This window comes from Benincasa hispida, chromosome 10 (genome assembly GCF_009727055.1).
Source record: "Benincasa hispida cultivar B227 chromosome 10, ASM972705v1, whole genome shotgun sequence".
Lineage (NCBI taxonomy): Eukaryota > Viridiplantae > Streptophyta > Magnoliopsida > Cucurbitales > Cucurbitaceae > Benincasa > Benincasa hispida.
In genome coordinates this window covers 1,885,164-1,906,489 of record NC_052358.1, presented here as the reverse complement: position 1 = coordinate 1,906,489, position 21,326 = coordinate 1,885,164, and the positions used below count along the sequence as shown (strand labels likewise).

The 21,326-nt window shown below is 32.0% G+C and overlaps 3 protein-coding genes across 3 annotated transcripts; 1 reads left to right on the top strand and 2 right to left on the bottom strand.

Moving 5' to 3' along the window:
• Positions 1-4,247: 4,247 nt before the first annotated feature.
• Positions 4,248-6,210, bottom strand: LOC120088755 (arogenate dehydratase 3-like). The gene has a single exon (XM_039046194.1). The coding sequence runs from the start codon at positions 6,114-6,116 to the stop codon at positions 4,824-4,826; it is 1,293 nt and encodes a 430-aa protein (XP_038902122.1). The 5' UTR covers positions 6,117-6,210; the 3' UTR covers positions 4,248-4,823.
• A 6,569-nt stretch (positions 6,211-12,779) lies between these two features.
• On the top strand, positions 12,780-17,815 carry LOC120088248 (probable 2-carboxy-D-arabinitol-1-phosphatase). The gene is made up of 10 exons (XM_039045402.1): positions 12,780-13,213; positions 13,447-13,552; positions 13,705-13,921; positions 14,003-14,121; positions 14,557-14,652; positions 14,880-14,933; positions 15,005-15,103; positions 16,408-16,515; positions 16,852-17,228; positions 17,454-17,815. The coding sequence occupies exons 1-9, from the start codon at positions 12,843-12,845 to the stop codon at positions 17,224-17,226; spliced, it is 1,545 nt and encodes a 514-aa protein (XP_038901330.1). The 5' UTR covers positions 12,780-12,842; the 3' UTR covers positions 17,227-17,228; positions 17,454-17,815.
• Positions 17,816-18,187: 372 nt separating this feature from the next.
• Positions 18,188-19,351, bottom strand: LOC120088249 (stress-response A/B barrel domain-containing protein At5g22580). Its single transcript, XM_039045403.1, has 2 exons — positions 19,191-19,351; positions 18,188-18,579 (listed from the first exon to the last, which is right to left on the bottom strand). Exons 1-2 carry the CDS (start codon positions 19,310-19,312, stop codon positions 18,375-18,377), a joined length of 327 nt encoding a protein of 108 aa, XP_038901331.1. The 5' UTR covers positions 19,313-19,351; the 3' UTR covers positions 18,188-18,374.
• Positions 19,352-21,326: the final 1,975 nt, after the last annotated feature.

Sequence of the window (21,326 nt, the reverse complement as noted above, 5' to 3'; positions counted from 1 at the left end):
TTGTTACTAAGACGGACTTCATATAGTTAAGGATTGAAAAATAAATAATTTTTTATTATATATTTATTTTATTGTATATTCAATTTTTTTATTATAATTTATTATATATTCAATTTTTTTAATTATAATTTATTATATATTCAATTTTTTTATTATAATTTATTGTATATTCAATTTTTTTATTGTAATTAATAAAGTTATACGTTATTCTTTTAATTAATAAATAAATACTTCTTTTATCATGTTTATTTAATTAAGTGTACATACTTTGATTATATATTCAATTTTTTTTATTATAAACTTGTACATTTTTCTTTTAATTAAGTTGTACATTATTCTTTTAATGAAGTTGTATATTATTATTATAATTAAGTTGTACATTATTCTTTTAATTGAGAAACAAATATTTTTTTAATTGAGAAATAATTTTTTTTTTCTTTCAGATCATGGCTTTAAACCCAGGACATGTTGATCCCGATGTTTTGTCCGACCAGTCCATTCATCGATCATCTGTTGTATGGCGAGATTGTATTACTGGAGAAATATCTTGCAGGCGTCGAGAGGCAGGTCTCCAGCGCACTATCCCACTTCACCCTCGAATACTACCGCTACTGCACACATCTGGATTCTATGAAGTTGCCAGATTAGAATTTATTCAGTTGGACTGGCATCTGATCACAGCCTTGGTCGAGAGATGGAGGCCCGAGACGCATACATTTCATATGTCTGTTGGAAAGTGTACTATCATTCTACAAGACTTAGAAGTGTTGTTGGGGTTACCTGTTGACGGTGTGCCGGTCACCGGAGCGATGTACGATGATTGGTCACAAGTTTGTCAATTGTATCTCGGTGCGACCCCACCTGCCGACAAGATTAAAGGATCGAGGTTAAGTTTAATATGGTTAAGAACACAATTTCGTGAGCTCACATATGATGCAAACGAGGAAACTGTCATAAGATATGCGCGAGCATATATACTATAAATGATGGGTGGAAGTCTGTTTTCAGATAAATCAAGTCATTTTGTTTACTTGATGTTCCTGCCACTGTTAGCTAACCTCCATGAAGCGGGGTGGTATTCGTGGGGTAGAGCATGCTTGGCATGGTTGTATAGACAACTATGCAAAGCAACAAGACCTGAGGTTCGAGAGATAGCTGAGTCTCTCATACTTTTGCAACTATGGGCTTGAGAGCGATTTCCAACAATAGCTCAATAGCTACAACATGTTAATGACGCTCAGTTAGTTGGACGAGCCTATGGTTCTCGGTATGTTGTTTTAATTCAATTTACTTTTTATATCACTGATCTAATTAATTTAAATTCTAAATTATCAATTTAAAAATTTAGGTGGAGAGACAAATTTTGTGTGACTAGGACAACTACACATGTAGTCAGCTAATATAGATACATGTTTGATCTGTTTCAACCTGATTCGGTACATTACACTAAACCTAATTGATTATTTTATACACATTTTTATTGTATTTTTCTTTAATATTCTCTAATATAATATTTTGTGTTTCAGGTTATTTAGGAGCCGTACAAAATTATTATGCATACTTTGCATAATTTTTGTACGAATGGTCAAAACATATGGTGGACGATGAGTCATCTCATATATTTTCACATTGGTGAGTGGCATCTTCGTGACAAGACAATTCAGTTTTCAGTAGGATGTCCCATCGCCTTGTAATACTGAACCATGATATTGATATAATGACTGGAGATTGGTTCGAAAAAGTTGCACATTTGGTAGTGTGATGGCACTATCGTGCAAGGTTTATTGCAGTGGGGTTTCTCTTGAACAGTTTGACGCAGAATGTCACTGCATAATATATTCATTGGTATAATGAATGAATATTATCTAATTATTTTTAATTTAAAATTATTTTAAATATTGTCTAATTGTTTTATAATTCACAATGAACGAACAGCAGTAGACTCCGTGAGGTTGCAAATGATCTAAACCAGGTTATTCTTGCTATATGTACTGACAACCAAAGCTATATGGAGAAAATTCGTTATATGTACGATATACCCATTGTTCCTCCACCAGCTCCTAGACGTAGAGGACCTGTTCGGGAAGAGGATGAGTTTGATGAGGTTGCACATAATGTGGAAGAGTTGCCTCCTATGATGCAGACACAGAGTCAAATTGATTATGTTAGTCTGATGATGATGATGCCAGCATTTGGTTCATGACATTATGACTTAGAGGCTGGTCATTCGTCTTCATACGTGCATGGACATGGTCGGGGTCGTGAAGAGCATAATGAATATTTATATTATGAAGCGCTTGCAGAGGTACCAGAGCAACATCAAGAAGAACCCGAGCAACCTCAGGTTCGAAGTCGACGACGACAACCAGCTCGAAATCAACGACGTCCGCCTTGTGGGACAGATTAATTTTTGTAATTATTTTTATATAAATGAGATATTTTAATTTACATTTTTTTATTTTTATGAGATATTGTTTTTTTTAAAAATAAAATAATAAACGTATTAGACATACAAATTTTATAAAATGAAAAATTAAAAAAAGTAAGTAAAAAAGAAGAAGGTGGAATGTGTAATAATTAAAAAAAAAAAAAGAAAAAAAGAAAAGGCAAGNTTTTTATATAAATGAGATATTTTAATTTACATTTTTTTATTTTTATGAGATATTGTTTTTTTTAAAAATAAAATAATAAAATATTTTTAGAAATTGTTTTTATAAAATGAAAAATTAAAAAAAGTAAGTAAAAAAGAAGAAGGTGGAATGTGTAATAATTAAAAAAAAAAAAAGAAAAAAAGAAAAGGCAAGGTCGAGGATTCAAAATTCGACCTACCTTGGTCGAATTTTGAACCCTCGAGTTATTTAAAAAAAAAAATACAAATAATTTAAAAACAACCCTATTTTCCTAAATTGTTTTTAAAAGGACAATATCATTTTAATTTTCCCATAAACTTCCCTTAAACCGTAACCATTTATTTTTAAATTCTTTTTATTAACCCTCTTGTTTACCTCTTCTCTTTTCCTTTAAACTATTTTTTCATTCTACTCGGATTGTCAAAGGTTGTTTTTCTACCCGAAAAATATATTACTGATCTCTAAATATTAAGTCTAATTTCTATCAGGGGCATATATTTCAAAATATTACATTTTTAACTATTCAATTGTAAGTAAGTTTGGTTTCAATTCAGTCACTAAATTATCGAATGTTACAAATTTACTTTTCAAATTTTAATTTTGTATCAATTTAGTTTTTAGGTTTCAAAATATTACAATTCCACTATTGATTTTTTTTTTTGTTACAATATTAGTAAGAAAAAGTTATAATTAACATATCAACCAAAGTTTAAAAATGTTGATGAAAATATAAAGGTATTAGTTTTACGAAAATATTGATAAAAATATCGACGTCCTTAGATACTTCTTGAAAAGTTCTAAATTTCTTTACATTTCTAATGTGACGATATATAAAAAGTAATGATTCATATATCAAGAAACTTTTATAATTTTATTTATAGTAAACAAAAATCAAGACATGTTTTCATTTTATTTTAGACAACAATGATATCACAAAAATGTATAATTAGTGGAGTTAGTATCTATATAATTTTATTTTAATTAAATAATAGTTAAAATATAATTCAAATATTAAGATAATAACCCTTTTGGTTTTGATATTTATTAAAGGTGTTCAAGTGTTTTTATTTATAAAATATGGTATATTAGTTGCACTTTGTTTATTTGAATGTTATATTAGTTATTTTATATTACACTTTTAAAATGATTGATATTTTAGTATTTAAATTGTAATTTAAATATTAATTTTATTTTTTAATTCGACTACTTTTAGAGTTGGATAATTCAAAGTTTGACTTTCTAATCTATGGTATATACTTTAAATAAAAAATATATATTTTTAAGCATAAAAAAATTAAATACTTTTCAAATATGTATTTAGTATTTAGATTAAAATATAACTACTACTAAAATATGATTTTAGTTATTATAATATTAAATAAAAATGATAAATTAATTATATATTTTTTCTTGCAAAATTATAGGATTGTTAATATTTAAGATTAAAATTTTCAAAAATCGTTATGTCTTCATTCACCATCCAATTTGGGTTAATTTATTTTATGATGAGACAAGTTCCAATGTGAACTCTTTTCTTTCTTTTTTTTTTTTTTAATAAACATTCTATTAAAAAAAAAAAAAAAAAAAAAAAAATACTATATAGCTTCAAAAACCATCTTATTCCACCCATTAACCCTCTCATTTCAATTGCAAAATTAAAACAAAATCAAAAGCCAACGTGAAGAAATGCAGCAAATAGTCTCAACAGTAATTTTATGCGGCTCAAAAATAAAAACTAAGAAAAAGAATAATATAAATCTACAGGGGAAAAAAATAATCTTAATAATTTTCGAGAGGCCCAATCACAACACGCCACATAAGAACATGATCCCGATCCAAGGGACCTCCCAACGGTACGAACAAAACGCTGCGTTGAACGTCGTTTTGAAGATAACCGCAGTTCCAAATCCATCCACATGACATACATTCATATACATATATTAAATATATATATATATAATTTTTTTTTTTACAATTTTCGAAGTCCCATCCACCGCCGTCGCCGTCGCTGTTTGCGTTACCTACCACCACCGCCGCCGTCAACGCTGCCGCCAAGACCTTTTGACCATGTCAACGGCGGTTCAGATCGAAGCGAAACAAACGGAAAACTAAACAGAGCGCGGATTTTGAGAATATTCTTCTTCCTCTCCGGCCATTCTTTTATCTGAAAACTTGATTGGCGATATGTGATTGCTAATCGCCGCCGGAAGGGGACCAAGGAGTCATGTCCATCGGATAGCTTCCTAAGACTCTGAGGAAGGATGTGAACTCCTGGACTTCTGCTAGGGCGTTTTGTGCCCTAGTTTCAGCCATGGAGGCTTCAAAATCAACATAGAACATGTACTCGAAGTGCTTTGCAGTGCCGACGTTTGCATCGTCGACGAGGCGGATAGGGCAATTTCTGTGCGGCCGGGATTCGATCTTCGTTAAGCTAATGTTGCGGAAGGCGAAAGCGGAGAGTACCTTGAATAGCGCGGACGTTCCTTTGTCGTGAGCAAAGACGATGCTGGTTTTGAACGGTCGATCTGTTCGTGGAATAATCGGATCTCGAGCTAGCATAACGAATCGCGTCACGTTACTCGAATCGTCCTGGATTCCCTCCGCTATGACCTGGAGACCGTACAGTTCCGCGGCGCGTGCACTCGCAATCGCTGCTGTATTGAGGAGATTGTTCGCCGCGATGTATTCCGCCGCGCCGGCGGTATCGTCGACGGCTTCTCGAGTGACATTGAGCCCTAATTTCGTCAAAGTGAGTTCGCATTGAGCTAGGGCTTGAGGATGAGAAATTACTCGGCTCAAATACTCTTTCCGGACTCCTGGAAGAGCCAGAAGGCAGTGGTGGACCGGAAGTTGAACCTCACCAACAATGTGTAGCCGATGACGAAGGAGCAGATCGTAATTTCTATGGATCGAACCGCCGAGAGAGTTTTCAACCGGAAGAACCGCTCGATCAGCGATCCATAGCTCCACCGCCTGAAAAGCGACCTCAAATTGATCGCAAGGAATGGCTTCGCAATTAGGATACGCCTTTCCAGCAGCGGCTTCTGAGTAAGCTCCCGGAACGCCTTGGTACGCCACACGAAGCTTCTCACCGTGCATCGGAGCCGGAGAAAAGTCGGTAATGGTTAACGGCTTAGGTTGCGGCTTGGTTATTTGGTAAGTATCAGAAATTTTCCCAATCGGAACAAGATTAAGATTCTCAACATTCGTCTTGTGGCCATTGACCGACGCAACATGTCCAACGCCGCCTCCACCGGCAGAATTATCGGCGGATTGTTGCTGAGAAACGACGTTACTGGCAAGAATAGCACAGGAGCTTTGCCAATCGGCTCGGGAGAGGCCAACGCCGTTTTGGACGCTGAAAGTTTCAGGTCCATAAGCACATTGGACGGTGATAGAGTGAACCGGTAAGAGGCGAGGATAGGAACGGCGGCGGAGGAAGGTACTGAAGGACGGCGGCGGAGAGTAAGGGCTGAGAGCCTTCATAGTTTGAAATGGAAGAGAAGAAAAAATGAAGAAGAGGAAGAAGGCTCAGCTTGGTGTTCACTTGGAAAAAGAGAACCACAAGCTGAGAAAGAAGAAGAAATGGTCGTAGGGTATATATATATCTCAAATGAAAGGGTTGGGTATTTTTTTGTGAATAAAAATTAATTAGAAAAATAGAAAAAATAGCTATTTCTTGAAATGATGGTTTACAGTCTTTAAAAGTAGTTGTTTTCTTGGGTTTGTATTGGTGGATTGGTCGTTCTCATACCTACCCCCACCCTCAAATATAATAAAATCAAAATGGAACATAAATTATTATTATTTTTTAAAATAAATAAAAACTATATATATATATATATATAAAACCTTAAAATGCCAATATGTTTAGTTTTTAATTAATATTTTACAAAGTTTTCGATTTTATCTATGCGATTTGATCCAAATTGTTTGTGTCGTTGATATGATGCATATATTACAACGAGCTATGTTTTTTTAATGGGAGAATATTAGATGGTTTGATTTTGATTTTTTATACAAAATAGAAAAACATCCCTTTTAATCTTAAATTTTTCTAATTGTATCAATTTAACCATATATTTATGTAAATGTTATAATTTTAATTTTGAACCTTGCTATCTTAATCTTTTAATAAGTTCTCATTCTAAGTATGGTTAAGAAATGTTGATTATTATGGATCGATGAATTATCAAAATATATATAGAGTAAGAAATCGATAAGTTGATTTTTTTTTCTTTTTAGAAAACGACATCTAGAGTTTTCTTTTCAAATAATTTTGTGAATTTATGAAATGTTAATTAATAGTTTATTGGTGCATACCACAATGGTTAAACCTAATTTTATGCAAAAACTCATTTGATTGAAATTAATGAATTTGTAAATATTTGTATATTGTTTCTTTTCTAATTAAGATGTAATTTGAGAGAAAATCGAATTGAGGTTTACCATATAAGTCTTAATTTTTAAAGTCAAAATTAATGAAATTAAAAGTTTATATCTGAATTGATACAACCTACAAATTTATGGTCAAAATTAGATGTCTTCGTAGATGATGAATAAGATGGTCAGAAAGCAATTTATAAATTTAACTATACTTATATGAACCATGAGTGTTTAAATGACTGAAACCAAACTAAAATTAAACTCTAGTTGACTAAGCAACAAATCACAACTTTAAAAGCTACAATACAACTAATTGTTTTTTGGGCAAACTATAGTGTAAATTTGTGGTGATTTGATTTTTTTAGTATTCAACCTGAACTGCTAACTTCAAACTACATTTAGAAGGAAACAACAAAACTAAAAGGAAAAGGAAAAATAAATAAATTAAATTAAACTTAATTAGAGTGCCAATTTCAAAATTTTCAGGGGCGACGAGAGTAAATTATAAATGGTTGGCGATTAAACGGTAGGTTATAACTAAATCTACCAACCCCAAGCTACATTTGATCCCATTATTTTCGGCCCAACATGAACATGGTTAATGAATAAATTTGTAATCCATAATTCTAAAAAATAAAAATAAAAATAAAAATAAATTCGAAACTATTTACATAAAATAACAAAATTTAATTTTGAGGTCGGTAGAACTCTATCAATATTTGTTAGTGATAAAAACAGATAGAAATCTATCATAGATACTATGTGATAAATGTTTGACGATTTTTCTATCCGTGAAAATTTTTCAAGAGGAAAATAATATTGTTTTCTCTAATAAATAAGGTGTGCTTGAGTTATTAAAAAGAACGTGTATTTGGGAGAGATTTTGACATGGCTAAAATCATTTTTACCATTGTCAAGATCACTCTACTCTAAAATAATTATGTTTGGTAAGAAAATAAAATTGATTTTGAAAAATAAAAAATCACTATAAACTGATTTTTGAAGTATCACTGACCAATGGAGCAATAGGAGTGAGCATTGATGGATCGAGGTCGGTTTTTCGTGAAAATCGATGTCGAAACCGACCTAATCGAGATAGAAAATTCAAAATCGGCATTAAACAAGATGGTCGGGTTTCGCCAACGATTCGATCCTGTTTTACTTTTTTCTCTTTTTTTTCATTCTTTTTCTATTTCTGTAGTATTTTCTTGGTTCAAGGTGGTCCAATTCTTTTTCTATTTCTTTTATATATTTAGATATTTTATAATAAAAATAGATAATCTTTATATTATATAACATATTGTATATTTGAGAAACAAATATATAATATTAATATATTGGTTTGATTTAAATGGTGGTCGGAGTTGGTCAATTTTTAACTGAATTTTTATAAAATTGACCTTGATCGATTTTTTGAAAAACCACCATCCGACCTTTAGTTTGGCTGCTTTCAGACGTTCAGCTCGACCTTTAAATGTTAGTGATTGACTGAGAATCACCTTAAATGTGGAACCAAATATAATAATTCGAAATAATTCAAATTTACTTTTAAATATTTTAAAATCAATTTTAAGAGTTCTGTACCAAATATAAACATGACCGTTTAAAAATCAATTGTTCTTAAATCTTTTATTATCACTATGCCCATTGTCACTCCTAAACGTGTCCTGAGTGGTGTTGCATACACCTTCAGTTGGTCTCACACTTCAACTTAATGTCAACAAAAACTATAAAATAACTATTTTTTTTAAAAAAAAATCCTACATATTTCAAACTATCAATATCTCTATCAAATAGACTATAATAGTTTGAACTCTATTTGGAAACCATAAAAAAATTGTTATTGTTTTTGGAATTTGATTGAGAATTCAACTATTATATTTTAAAAAAATATATGCAAATCATTATAAAAATTGGGAAGAAATAAATTTAATGGTTATCAATTATTAACTGATTTTGTCAAAGTGAACTTAACAACGATTGACATGTACTATTTTTTTTTGCGTCATTATTTCAAATGTGTGTGCGCATGCACAAACTTTTTAAATTGTTTTTATATAAAAAAATAAATAAATACGATTTTTTTAAAAACAATTTTTTTTTAATCGTTCCACATAGATCATAAATTACAAATCTAATATGTAGATTACGAAGTTTGTGTCTTTTAGTCGATAAATTTTCAAAGGTGCCTGACGGTTTTTTTTTTTTTTGCATGTAATTAACGATTGGACTTTTAATTTAGTGAAATCCACGATGAATTCAAAATTTTTAAAAATTAATTAGTATATTAAAAGTAAAATTAGAAGGTAACAATTCGTAAACTTCTTGTTAATTTATCACCATCATCATCATTACTACTATACCAAACGATTTAACATTTTAAAGATTATTTGAGATGTTGAGTTGATTATCATTGTCATTAATTATCATAGTATGTGTTTGATTGTAAACTATTTTAATATAGATTATAATAGTTCGTATTTAGAGTGCAAATATTTTTTTTTATATTATATAAAAGAGATAATTATCATAAAATTATTAAACACGACAGATAAATAGGATTTTCAAATAGTCGATTAATTCAGTGTGAATTATAATAATTGTGAACTTTCATTGTTATAATCCAAATTTTAATAGGCTATATTAACCCATTACACCTAAAATAAGTTGTAAGCCAAACATTTACTTCAAAATATTAACAGATCAAATTAGAATTTTTAAAAGATCGAGGATTGAATTTTAAAAACCAACAAAATTGAGGACCGTTCAATATTTTTAGACAAACGTGAAACGTGTGCTAGTCCAAGAGTAACAAAATAAATCATTGATTCCGAATAATCAATTTAAAGAGATCTGACCAAAGACATTTTTAAATATAAACAAAAGAAGGGGGAAAAAAAGAAAAAGAAAAGAAAAGCACATGATATGTCCTCCGGAAAATATCTCGAAAAAATAAAAAATGTCACTTGACTGATCATTATTGCTCGACACATCTATTGGCCAAATGTACAACTCTTATCGTGGTTTATAGTTTACCAATGTTTTTAATGAATAACGTTCCTTAGGCACAAAGTGTTGGGAGAAAATGGTATGCATAGAACTGAATATATAATAAATTGATTATACCTCAATTCCTAGTAACAATACATTTAATATATAATATTCAAACTCAAACGAAAGTTAGGTGGCGTAACAAGATTTAGATATAGAAATAACCAAATACTTGAAAAAACTTTAAAACCTTTGGAAATTCAAACCGTAATCGATACATGTTCCTGATAACCATTATTAAGAAGATAATTATTCGCTCTATATGAACTATAAGCATACTACAACAATCGTCTTAACAGGATATTCCGGTGGAACTGCAACCTCGAACTACTCGAATCGATAGAACTCTTAGATATTTGCTCACCACTCAACTCGATAATAAAATAAAGAAATAAATTGATGAAATAACTCTTCAACAAGAATTGAGGATGCTATAAATGAAGAACTAAGTTGCTATTTATATGCTACTAACTTGATAACTCTCCAAATTACAAAATAAAATCAAATAAATATAAAAGTTGAACATTTATCAAATTTAACTCAATTGAGTTGTTAATTTGACATAAATCAAACACGACTCTTTCAAATTGAAAAATCTACAAATTTAAATTTCATACATATTAAATATGTACACGAAACATCGTTTTAATTCGAAGTTTCAATTCATTTTGAAAATTTATAAATAATTAATTTAATCTACACAATTAAATTCATTTTATGTTTTAAATCTTCACCAAACTTTCAATTTATTTCACTACATATATCCAACGCAAAATAAATATCTTTCCATTCTGCACTTGAGATAGCATAGCTAATAAAAACATTTTATTTAAAACTACAATAAATTCACAACATTGTTGTCAAAATGAGCCGAACTTGAAAATGAAACCAAACAATGTGTAACTAATTTCTAAAGTTATTAAAATTACATAGACTCAATGTAGATATTTGAAAGAATATGGTCGGGAATGGAATAAATCTAAAGTTCATGGATTAAAGTGCTATTTTAACTATAAATTTGTTTACTTCGAAACTTTTAAGCATGTTTCAATATTGTCTTTAAAACTTCGAAAAAATTGATTTAATTTTTTTATATTTGAAACTGTATGAGAAAAATTATTTTGAGAGTTCATTCGTTAAAACGATGGATGAAAATTATGGTAAAAAATTACTTGTAATGGATATGATTTACACAATATCAATCGTGTACGTAATAATTGATTTTCTAATTGTGATACAAGTGATATTGACACTATTGATGAATTGCAATGGCGATATTAACCTCATATATAAATGTCACATGTTTTTTCAAACTCTTACCAACCAACCTACCAAATCTCCTTCATAAATTTGAATGAGATGACTCACAAATGATGTTTAAAAAAAAAATCATTAGATTAAAATTAAATTAAATTTCCCAACGTTTAAAATTTCTAAAATTATGTGCTATTTGTATAATTAGTATTTTTCTCGATACAATTAAGGTGTTTGGTTGTTAACGCATATTTTATGCAAATCCAATTAAGTTAAATTGTTGTATATTAATAATTTATTTACTTGAAAGTGATATATATATATACACACATACATACATACATACATACGGTAGTGGGATGTTAACCTATTTTTACTCGTTTTATTTTACAAGTCCACATGACAACAAATATATGAGATAATAGCAATTATATCTCGATAGACAAAATATACTACAAAAGTCAAGACAATGGTCAGTTTAATTCTTAGTCTATTTAGATTATATATGTACCATTTGCATATAAAAATATGATTTTCTTTTTTATGTGAACGAGGAATCAAACCTCGTACCTTGAAGTTGTCAAGACAAACTCTATGTCAGTTGAATAATGTTATTTTAGCTGTATAAAGTATTCATTTGAGTCATACACATATTTATTCTGTTTTATTACCATATGCTTCAATAAGTGAACATGCCAATTGAAATAATAAGTAAACATGCCACTTGAAATAGTACTTTAAATCAATTATTTTTGTCAGAGTTTTGGTTGGATTTAATTAACAAGGCAAGAAAAGTTTCACGTTCATTTTTCTTCAATACAACAACCGAGAAGATGAGGGCTCAAACCTCCAATTTGTAAGGAGAAAATCATGTCAATTACCATTAAACTAATTTCGACCAAAACATGTCTATTTATCAAAATAACAAAGGAATAATTTATGCCCTATTTCACAACATTTTGATCTTAAGTTTTTGTATCTGAAGATTTAAAGATTTTAAGTATACATTTTCATCATGGTAAAAAAAAAACTAAAGTAAAAATCAAGGATTAAAATAAAAGGATAATTGCAATGAGTAACACTTTTAAGAATAATAATTAAGTCGATAATAATATTTCTAAAGAGTTGTAAATATAGAAAAATCTATCGATTTAGACTCTTAACAATGATACTCTATCCTCTGTCGATTATAGATTTGTATTAGAGATATGATTTACCATTAATAGATTCTTAGAGCTGGATTTACGATTTGCTATATTTGCAAAGTATTTTTTATTATGCTATATATTTTAATACACTGAACGTAATTGCTAAATTAATGATATATATATATATATGAAAAGTAAAATGATAATATTGATCGAACTTAGTGATATGGATAGTAATATATTCACAGCCATACAAAAATTTCGGAATGATTAATTGAAACTAATAAAAAAAATAAAAATAAAAATAGAGAAAGGAGTAGCGCGAAATAACCACCGCGCGGAAAGCGGAAAACACGAATAGAAGAATTTCCCAATGTTCTCTCTCAGTCTTACCCCTGCAGCTCATCTCCTCCTCCAGAAAAGATCCGGCTGCTTTCCGGCTAGAATTCCGGTCAGTTCCTTCACCGTTCGATCGTCTTCAAGTCTTCAGGAGGTCGAGAAGTTTTCAGAATCATCATCTGACCGGAAAGACCTCAGTTCGGAGCTTTACGCTTCGGTTCCGTTGCCTCCGATTAAGACTGCAAAGAGAGTGGTTCTGGTCAGGCATGGGCAGAGCACGTGGAATGCGGAAGGTAGAATCCAAGGAAGCTCCAATTTCTCTGTTCTCACTAAGAAAGGGGAGGCTCAGGCAGAGACCTCTCGCCAAATGCTCATCGATGATGCATTTGATGTCTGCTTCAGCAGGTTTTCTGTCTTTTTAATTCCATTTCGCTTCATAATCAAGCAGTGGCGACTTCAGGAAGTGATTGGAAACAATTTTTGTTCAGCACATGTTTGCGTCTGTTGCATGAATTGACCTAATATTATTGCTTCATTACCTAAAATTTGGCATGGTCTAGACCTTGAATTGATCGATAGCGAGCATTTTGATATTTTTCCTCCTTGTCTTGCTTGACTGAGATGAATTGCACATCCAGCCCCCTAGTGCGATCAAAGAGAACTGCGGAAATTATATGGGGTGATCGTGAAGAGGTGATACTTACGGACTCCGAACTAAGGGAAATAGATTTATATTCATTTCAAGTAAGTTCCGTTCAAATTTTCTTTGAGATGGATTGATTAGATTAAAATTGATAGTTGATCTTTGAGATGGATTGATTAGATTAAAATTGATAGTTGATCTTATTGATGTTCTTCTCATTCTTGTTATGATTGATGTGATTGGGTGGACTCAGGGTCTACTCAAGCACGAGGGGAAGGCAAAATTTGGTGCCGCTTATCGTCAATGGCAGGTAGATGCTGCAAATTTTCACATTGATGGTCACTATCCAGTGAGGGAGTTGTGGGCACGTGCTCGAAATTGCTGGGATAGAATTCTAGCCCACGAGAGCAGGTCTGTCCTAGTAGTTGCTCACAATGCTGTCAATCAGGCTCTTGTTGCCACAGCTATCGGTATGCTATCATCTCGAAAGTTCAAATTTATTTTTGCATTAACGACTTGAATGTGTTTAGTGTAACTGTTACTTAAATCAGGATTAGGATCTGAGTACTTCAGGGTTTTACTTCAGAGCAACTGTGGTGTTAGCGTTCTTGATTTCACTCCTCATGCTGAGGGTGGATCTCCAATTATTTGTTTAAACCGTTTAAATCAGGTAAGAAAAAAAATGATAAACTTTGTAACTCCCCACTTGCTTTCTAATTTATAGGTTTAGCACGTGACAAGTTTCCCTCTCACTATTTTCTTTTATTTTGTCAGTCATCGTTTTTTGTTCATTTAAATATTCCTTAACGACACTTTATTTGCATTGTTTTCTATTTTCCTTTTTTGGCAATAATTAATTTCTAGGACAACAATTAGTTATTTGTAGATTAAATTATATTTATTCTTATGTGGCATTCCTCTTTTTCCAACTATATCGAGTGTGTTCAAACTGCATAATTTTGTTTTCAAAGACAGTAGTAATTCATAACTATCTGGAACTTGAAACATCTTCACCATACAATACTGCTCTCTGCTTTCTTGGCCATAAGTTTAATCAAATGTTAGTTAGCTTATTTAAGGGGCCATGATCTTTTCATTGATGCAGACCCCAAACTCACCTGTTGCTTCCGGTAGTTCTGGAGGCAGGAAAGCAACAAAAAGGATCATACTTGTTTGCCATGGAGTTTCTGAGGATAATAAGGTATGGTGCGTAATTTGACGGTTCTGTGTTTTCACTTTTCATCTTATACATTGTGCTTGCCAAGTGTAGGTTCACTATATAGCATAGTTAATCCAAAATGTTGAAAATAACAGATGGAACGTGAAATCAGGATCTTGTGTGGTTTTAGATTGCAAGCCTGCTGAACCGAATTTTAGGAATTTAATTTGGAATATTATCTCTCTGATTTAGCTGGCACAAACTTGCAGGCCAGTTCTTCCTTCCTGGAGGACAAGCCAATGAACATGCTTGGGGTTATACAGGTAGAGCATCCATACCATTTCACTAGATAGGTTTGGAACTCACATAATTGTATTTTCTGGATGCATGACAGTCCCAGAAAGTTGCAGAGCTCCTTCTTGATCTAAAAGTGAGCGCTGTAATAAGCAGTTCCAAGAAAGCTTGTGTAGAGACGGCTGTAGCAATTTCCAGAGTATGCTTGTATTATCTTTCATGGTTCTTGTTTATATATCTTTCACAGGTTCTGAATCACCACATTTTACCAATGTTTTCTCTTTTCCTTTTTTTATTTTTCCTTGGAGGCTCTAGAGAGTATGAATAATGCCGTATCAGAACTATGTCGTGATAGCACTCATATAAAAGATAATGATATTACAATAGATTCCCTCAAGTATTTCTGGTATTTGAAACTTTCCCTTTCTTGAGATGCCACTCAAGTCTCAACCACTTGAAATTGCCTAAATTTCTCCTTTTCTACCCTCCATTTATAACCAAATACAATAACAAACTTCCTGTTATGCTTAGTAATCTATTAATATTCCTAATTCTTCTCTAGTGGCATTCCTATCAAGCGCATTTAACATTATATTAGTGATCCTGAAGGATCTTTTTGAAAGAGGATTGGAACAAATTCATGAAAAACAATATGCAGATTTGTGTTGATGCCATCTCCGTTTCAGTCCCATTCCTCTTTTAGATTACGACCTATTCTTCATACACCTGTGGCATTTTAGTTTTCCATTATTCTTTGGAGGTGTGAGTTCGCGAATTCCATACGGGATTACTTCTTTAAGACGCTTGGTTTTTTTTGCTAGCTTAGCATGTTATGGTTGAGAAGTTCCTTATTCATCCACACTTTGTGAGAAGGGTTGCCTTTTGTGGTTTCCCGGGATGTGGGCTATTTTATGAATTCTTTGGGCGGAGTGTAATAACACAGTGTTTAGAGAGGTGGAAAGGGATCCCAATGACGTTTGGTCCCTAGTCAGATCCTATGTTTTCCTCTGGGGGTTTCGATCTCGAAGACTTTTTGTTCCTATTCTATTGGAACAATGTTGTATAGCTAGAACTCCTTTCTTTAGTGAGGTTCCCTTCTTTTGCGGGCTTGGTTTTCTGCATGCCCTTATTCTTTCATTTACATTAGGAGCACCATAGTACAAATCCTAGAGTAATCTTATTAATTACTGTGGCGCCATACTATTCAAATTCTCTTCTTGGCATTTTCTAGCCCCAAGAATTCTTGCTTTTATTTTTAATATCTTGGCTAATTTTTCGTAGACAATTTAAAAGCAGTGAAACTCTTGCATACATGAGCATCATCTAGTAAAGGAAGGTGGATTAATCACCATCAATTGATTTGATCCCACCTAATTCAATCTAGCTTATGGAGTCCCATGTCAAAAAGATTGTATGAGTTAAAGAAAAGCATCAAAACTCTAAGTTCTCTTGAGAGAAGGTAAAAGAATCCTTTTTTTATTAGACACGGCTTATTCCTTGTAGGTACAAGAAGCTGCAGATTGCTTGGGTGCTGATTGCGTGCCTCGCTATGTGGAGATGAGGCAGACGAATAAACTTGATGTAGACAATATTCCTGATCATTTCAAGCAGGCAAGATGTCTAGCCATGGAATTTTAGTCTAAAAGTAGTTAAGGTTGTGACATACCATAATTAGGTTGATGAAAAAGTTGCATATTTACCATAATATGAATAGATGAATAAGCTATTTAAACAAGTTTGAAACAGCCTAACCACCTTCAATGTTTCAATTATCTCGTTTGGGTTGCCCAACTGGGGGAATTTTAACTTATCAATTGTATGCATATAGAGGGTTTATATTGATTTCCTTGCATGCTTTATAGATGAATAATCGAGCTTATAATTTCTCATTTACTGTTCAATCCAATAAATTTTCCGTTCTAACATTCTATGCTTTTAACTCCATAGGATATAGGTGACACTAATGTCTTTGAACCTGGTTGGTTAAACAAATTGAACGGTGGGGTGATTACAGAAGTGTGGAATCAGAGTGGCGAAGCCTGGAAGTCTCTATTAAATGAGGTGGCTGATGAAAAGGAGCCGGAAAAGATTATTGTTGTGGTTGGTCATCCTGCCATTCTTTTAGGATTAGTGGGGCAGTGCCTAAATATCACAAAAGACTGGATTGGATCATTTCATCTGGATGCTGGAAGCGTTAGTGTGTTTGACTTCCCTGATGGGCCTAGTGGCAGAGGTGTTGTCCGATGCATAAATTACACTGCTCATATGGGGAGATGGTCAATTCCGATTACTAAACCTACCGTGGATGATGAAGAGTTTTAACGGTAAACGCTGAAATTTAAAAATCAATTGTACGGTATGTTTAAAATACTCTTTGATTCAAAGTAAAGAAAACAGAGTTAGGGCACATAGCTGTCGTTCTTTGATTCAAAGTAAAAAATCATTATCGAACACAATTCCTATTCATTGATAGAACCAATTTTACATACATCTCAATTCTTTTTTCTTTATACCAGTGAAAATTTACATTTGAAGTTAAATTGATGTAGGTGGACAGAAAACACTTGAAAGGAACTCAAGACCTCTATAGAATTCGCCCGAACAGTATGTTGATGCGCTTGAAATTGCCACATGCAAGAAAACCTAGGGTTTGGGAGAGAATCTCGAGGCTATCACAAAGAGGAGTTGAAGAAAAAGAGAGTTAACAGTCTGTAATTAAGTTCGTTGTTTTATAAGTTTGTCAGTTAAATAGTATATTTTGATACTTTTTGTGCCGTTTTAGATCGGCTATTATAAACATCAGAAATTCTCTCTCTGAAAAAAATGAGAAATTATAATAGTATTTCTCAAGGAAAAGAAAAGAAAAGAAAAGGAAATGTTAAATTGCAAAATTGGTCTCAGTTTGGAGAAAGTTAACAGTATAGTTTCTCTTAAGTTTGATAAATAAATCTCTCATACCTATAGATAACTTTGTCCAGTTCATAGGGACAAATTTGCAATTTGCAATTTAACGAAAGAAAAATACAGGCCTAATTGCTTGGACCACGGATCTTCTAACTTTATCATCTAGTCGGGCTGTCTACTTGGACCACAGGTTTCCTACCATTTGCACCTAATTGGGCTAGCTTCTTGGGTTCACTGATCTCCCATGGAATCCAGAAATTGGTATGTCCAGTATTTTAGCATTTTATTTTTATTTTTAAAATTTTTATAAACAGGTAAAAATGGCTTTCAAGTTCATAGATGGGTCGAGATAGACATCTTGCTCGTGCTGGGCAGCGGCTCCACGAATTCCGATCACAATACATAGATCCAACGGTACACATCTATTCTAATGCAGCAAGTTTTAATTATGAGAAAAACTAGGGAAAAAGGAATCACTTTGTTGGAAAACAAAACAGTAGTACCATTATAAAAATACTCATCATGAAGGGGTTTTACATTTCCAACACAGAGGCGTAGACTAATATTCAAGCTGGTAGAGGTGGCTTGGTACGAATAGCTGGGAAATCAAGCACTACAATCTTGTCAATGGCTGCCGAGAAAGTTGCAGAGAATTCAACATGCTTGGGATGCCCCACAAACGCAGCGTGAGCCTCCTTGTTCTCGAATGTCATCAAGAATGCATGCGTGAAGCCCTGTGTAAGCATTTCTGGTCCCTCTATTTCCTGTCCCCTGTTTTCACCTTAAAACGTTCACCTTTCTATTTGCTTTCATGTTCATTACCCTTTGATTAATGTTAACATATCTTGAAACTAGAAAAGTAAGTTATCACAAAATTACATCAAATAAAACACTCAACATCATGTCATAATATTATGCATCCCAACAAGAGCGGAGCTTTCTAACATTTTTATATATAATATTTCCATTTTAGAAATTGAAGGGAAAAGTTAGATAGAGCCTTTGAATCTTAATACTTTTCAAAGGTAATATTTTAATCTGAGAACTAAGATGTGCCATTATCCCCTCTTTCGCTTCACTCTTGGGTTCACACCTAGCAAAAAAGCACCCAACAAATCTGAAGAACCCAATAGGCTTTTTTTAAAAAAACCATTTAGGCTTTTATTTTTGAAAATTAAACCTATTTCCCCTTATTTAATTTTTAGTCAAATTCCAAAAACACAAATACAAGTTATTATTATTTTCAGCTTGGTTTTTGAAAACCTCGTTAAAAAGTAGATAACAAACCTTAATTTTCAAAAAAAAAAAATCAATTTTACAAACCGGTCTCAAAGGATAGCTTTAAAATTTTAATATTTTAACAAAGGTGTGGCGGAGATTACCACTCAAAGGTTTTGACAGCTTCGACTTCAGAGACGAGGTTCTCCATGCCTTTGAGAATCTCTCCCACCGCCGCTCCTTCTTTAAACTTTACGAGAACCAAGTGCTTGAACTCTCCTGCCATGGCTGCTCCACCCTTGAACTCAAAGGCCGCTCCCCTCCTTATATACACACAAACACACATATCAAGACATTACGTTAGATTGGATGTCACTGTTTACGTGCACCGACACGGCTCACGTGTCATTTCTCTTTTCTCTGCTGACTCAAATACTATAAAAGAATTGTTGTCCTTGTCCCCTATCTTCCTCGACAGCATCTCTTACTCAATATCTGAAAAGCCACACCATCTGATAAGACTTAGACCCACAACTTCCACCTTCACTTGTTTGGATCTTTTTTTTTTTTTTAAATCAGTATATCCTCTTTCTTTTTTTCATCCAATTTGACTTTGGGTTCCATGTATAATCTTCCTGCCTATCTGTTCGATATGATTGTTCATGGTGGAAATGAAAGAACTCTTCTAGCAAAATCACATGACTACCTTGTAGCAATCGAGTTAGTTTAGTTTAGACAGGAAGATTAGCAGTAACATGCCTCTGCCTATACTCTGTTCAAACTTATTCATCCACTTATTGTTTGATATGATCAAACTGTTCCCAAGATCACATGACTATCTTTTAAAACTCTGTTCAAACTTATTCATCCACTTAGTGTATATATTTGAATTCTTGGATTTTAGTTTTATTTTGTATATTGTTTATATACAAAATATCTCATGGCCATTCCGTAACTACTAATGTTTGAAAAACTAAGGGGTTAGTTTGATAATTATTTTGGTCCCTTTGTTAATATTTTGTTTTTGAAAATTAAACCTATTTTCTCTCCATTTCTTATAATGATTCGTATCTTTTTTAATTATAATGGTTGAATTCTTAGTCAAATTTTAAAAATAAAAACAAATTTTTACGAGCTATTTTTTTTTTTAGTTTTCAAAATTTGACTTGGTTTTTTTAAGCCATTGGTAAAAGTAGATAAAGAAATTTAGGTATAAGTATTGTCAATAGGCTTAATTTTCAAAAACGAAAAATTAAATGATTACCAAACAGAGACTTCATTTATAGTTTTTGAAATTCATTTAATTTTCTTACCATGAGTTTTACCTTTCTTGTAGAGACATTGATTCTGGAACCAAGTTTGAAAACTTATCCCCCCTCTTTTTTTAATATTATTTTAAATTTGACTTGTTTTTTTGAAAAAAATAGATAACAAAACAAGAAAGTGAAAGTTATGTTTAGAAACTTAATTTTAAAAAATAAAATGGTTATCAAACATGATCTTAATTTTTTGTTTTTGAAAATTGTGCTTGTTTTTTCACATCTATTCATCTTTCATAAGTAAAAAATGAATTCTTAGTCAAATATCAAACAACAAAAACAAATTTCAATTTTTCTTTTTTTCTCCCAAAATTTGTCTTGGATTTTTTAAAACAAACCTTCTTTAAAAAAAAGTAGTGCTTACATTTTTAATTTTTTTTAATTATATTATTAATATTATTATTTTTTTAAAGAAAGGAAAAAAGGTTATCAAAAGAAGTTTAAGTTGGTCAGGATTCATAGGCATGTATCTACTTCATATATTATTTAGACAATAACATTGAGTTGTTATTATCTTTTACTTACTCTTCAGGTATCATAAAAACTTGATCTATCACATGACTTATGTAAGAACTAAATTGACTGGTCTCAAAAATAACACTACTAGAAAAATAAAAGATACCTCTCTATTATCATTTAGTATACATGTTTAAATTAGTGGTATTTTTAAGTGCTTATTTCTTTTCCCAAAGGAGAAATAGGCTTAAAAGTTATTTGGGCCAATTATGGTGGTAGCTCTGCTTTTGCACATGACTGGGATACTGGGTGGACAGATTTTCCTTTTGATTCACATTCACATGCCCAAAAATTTTGCTTTCATTTTTCCAATTTATTTGCTCTTTCAATTTTTCCACCCCAACTTTTTCTCTCTGTCACTACCATGTGAGCATCCTTTTGTCCATTAACTTTATTTCAGTGGAAAATGTATTTTTCTGCTTATCTTTTAGAATCTATATGTGGAGAAAATGATGAGCTATGTTA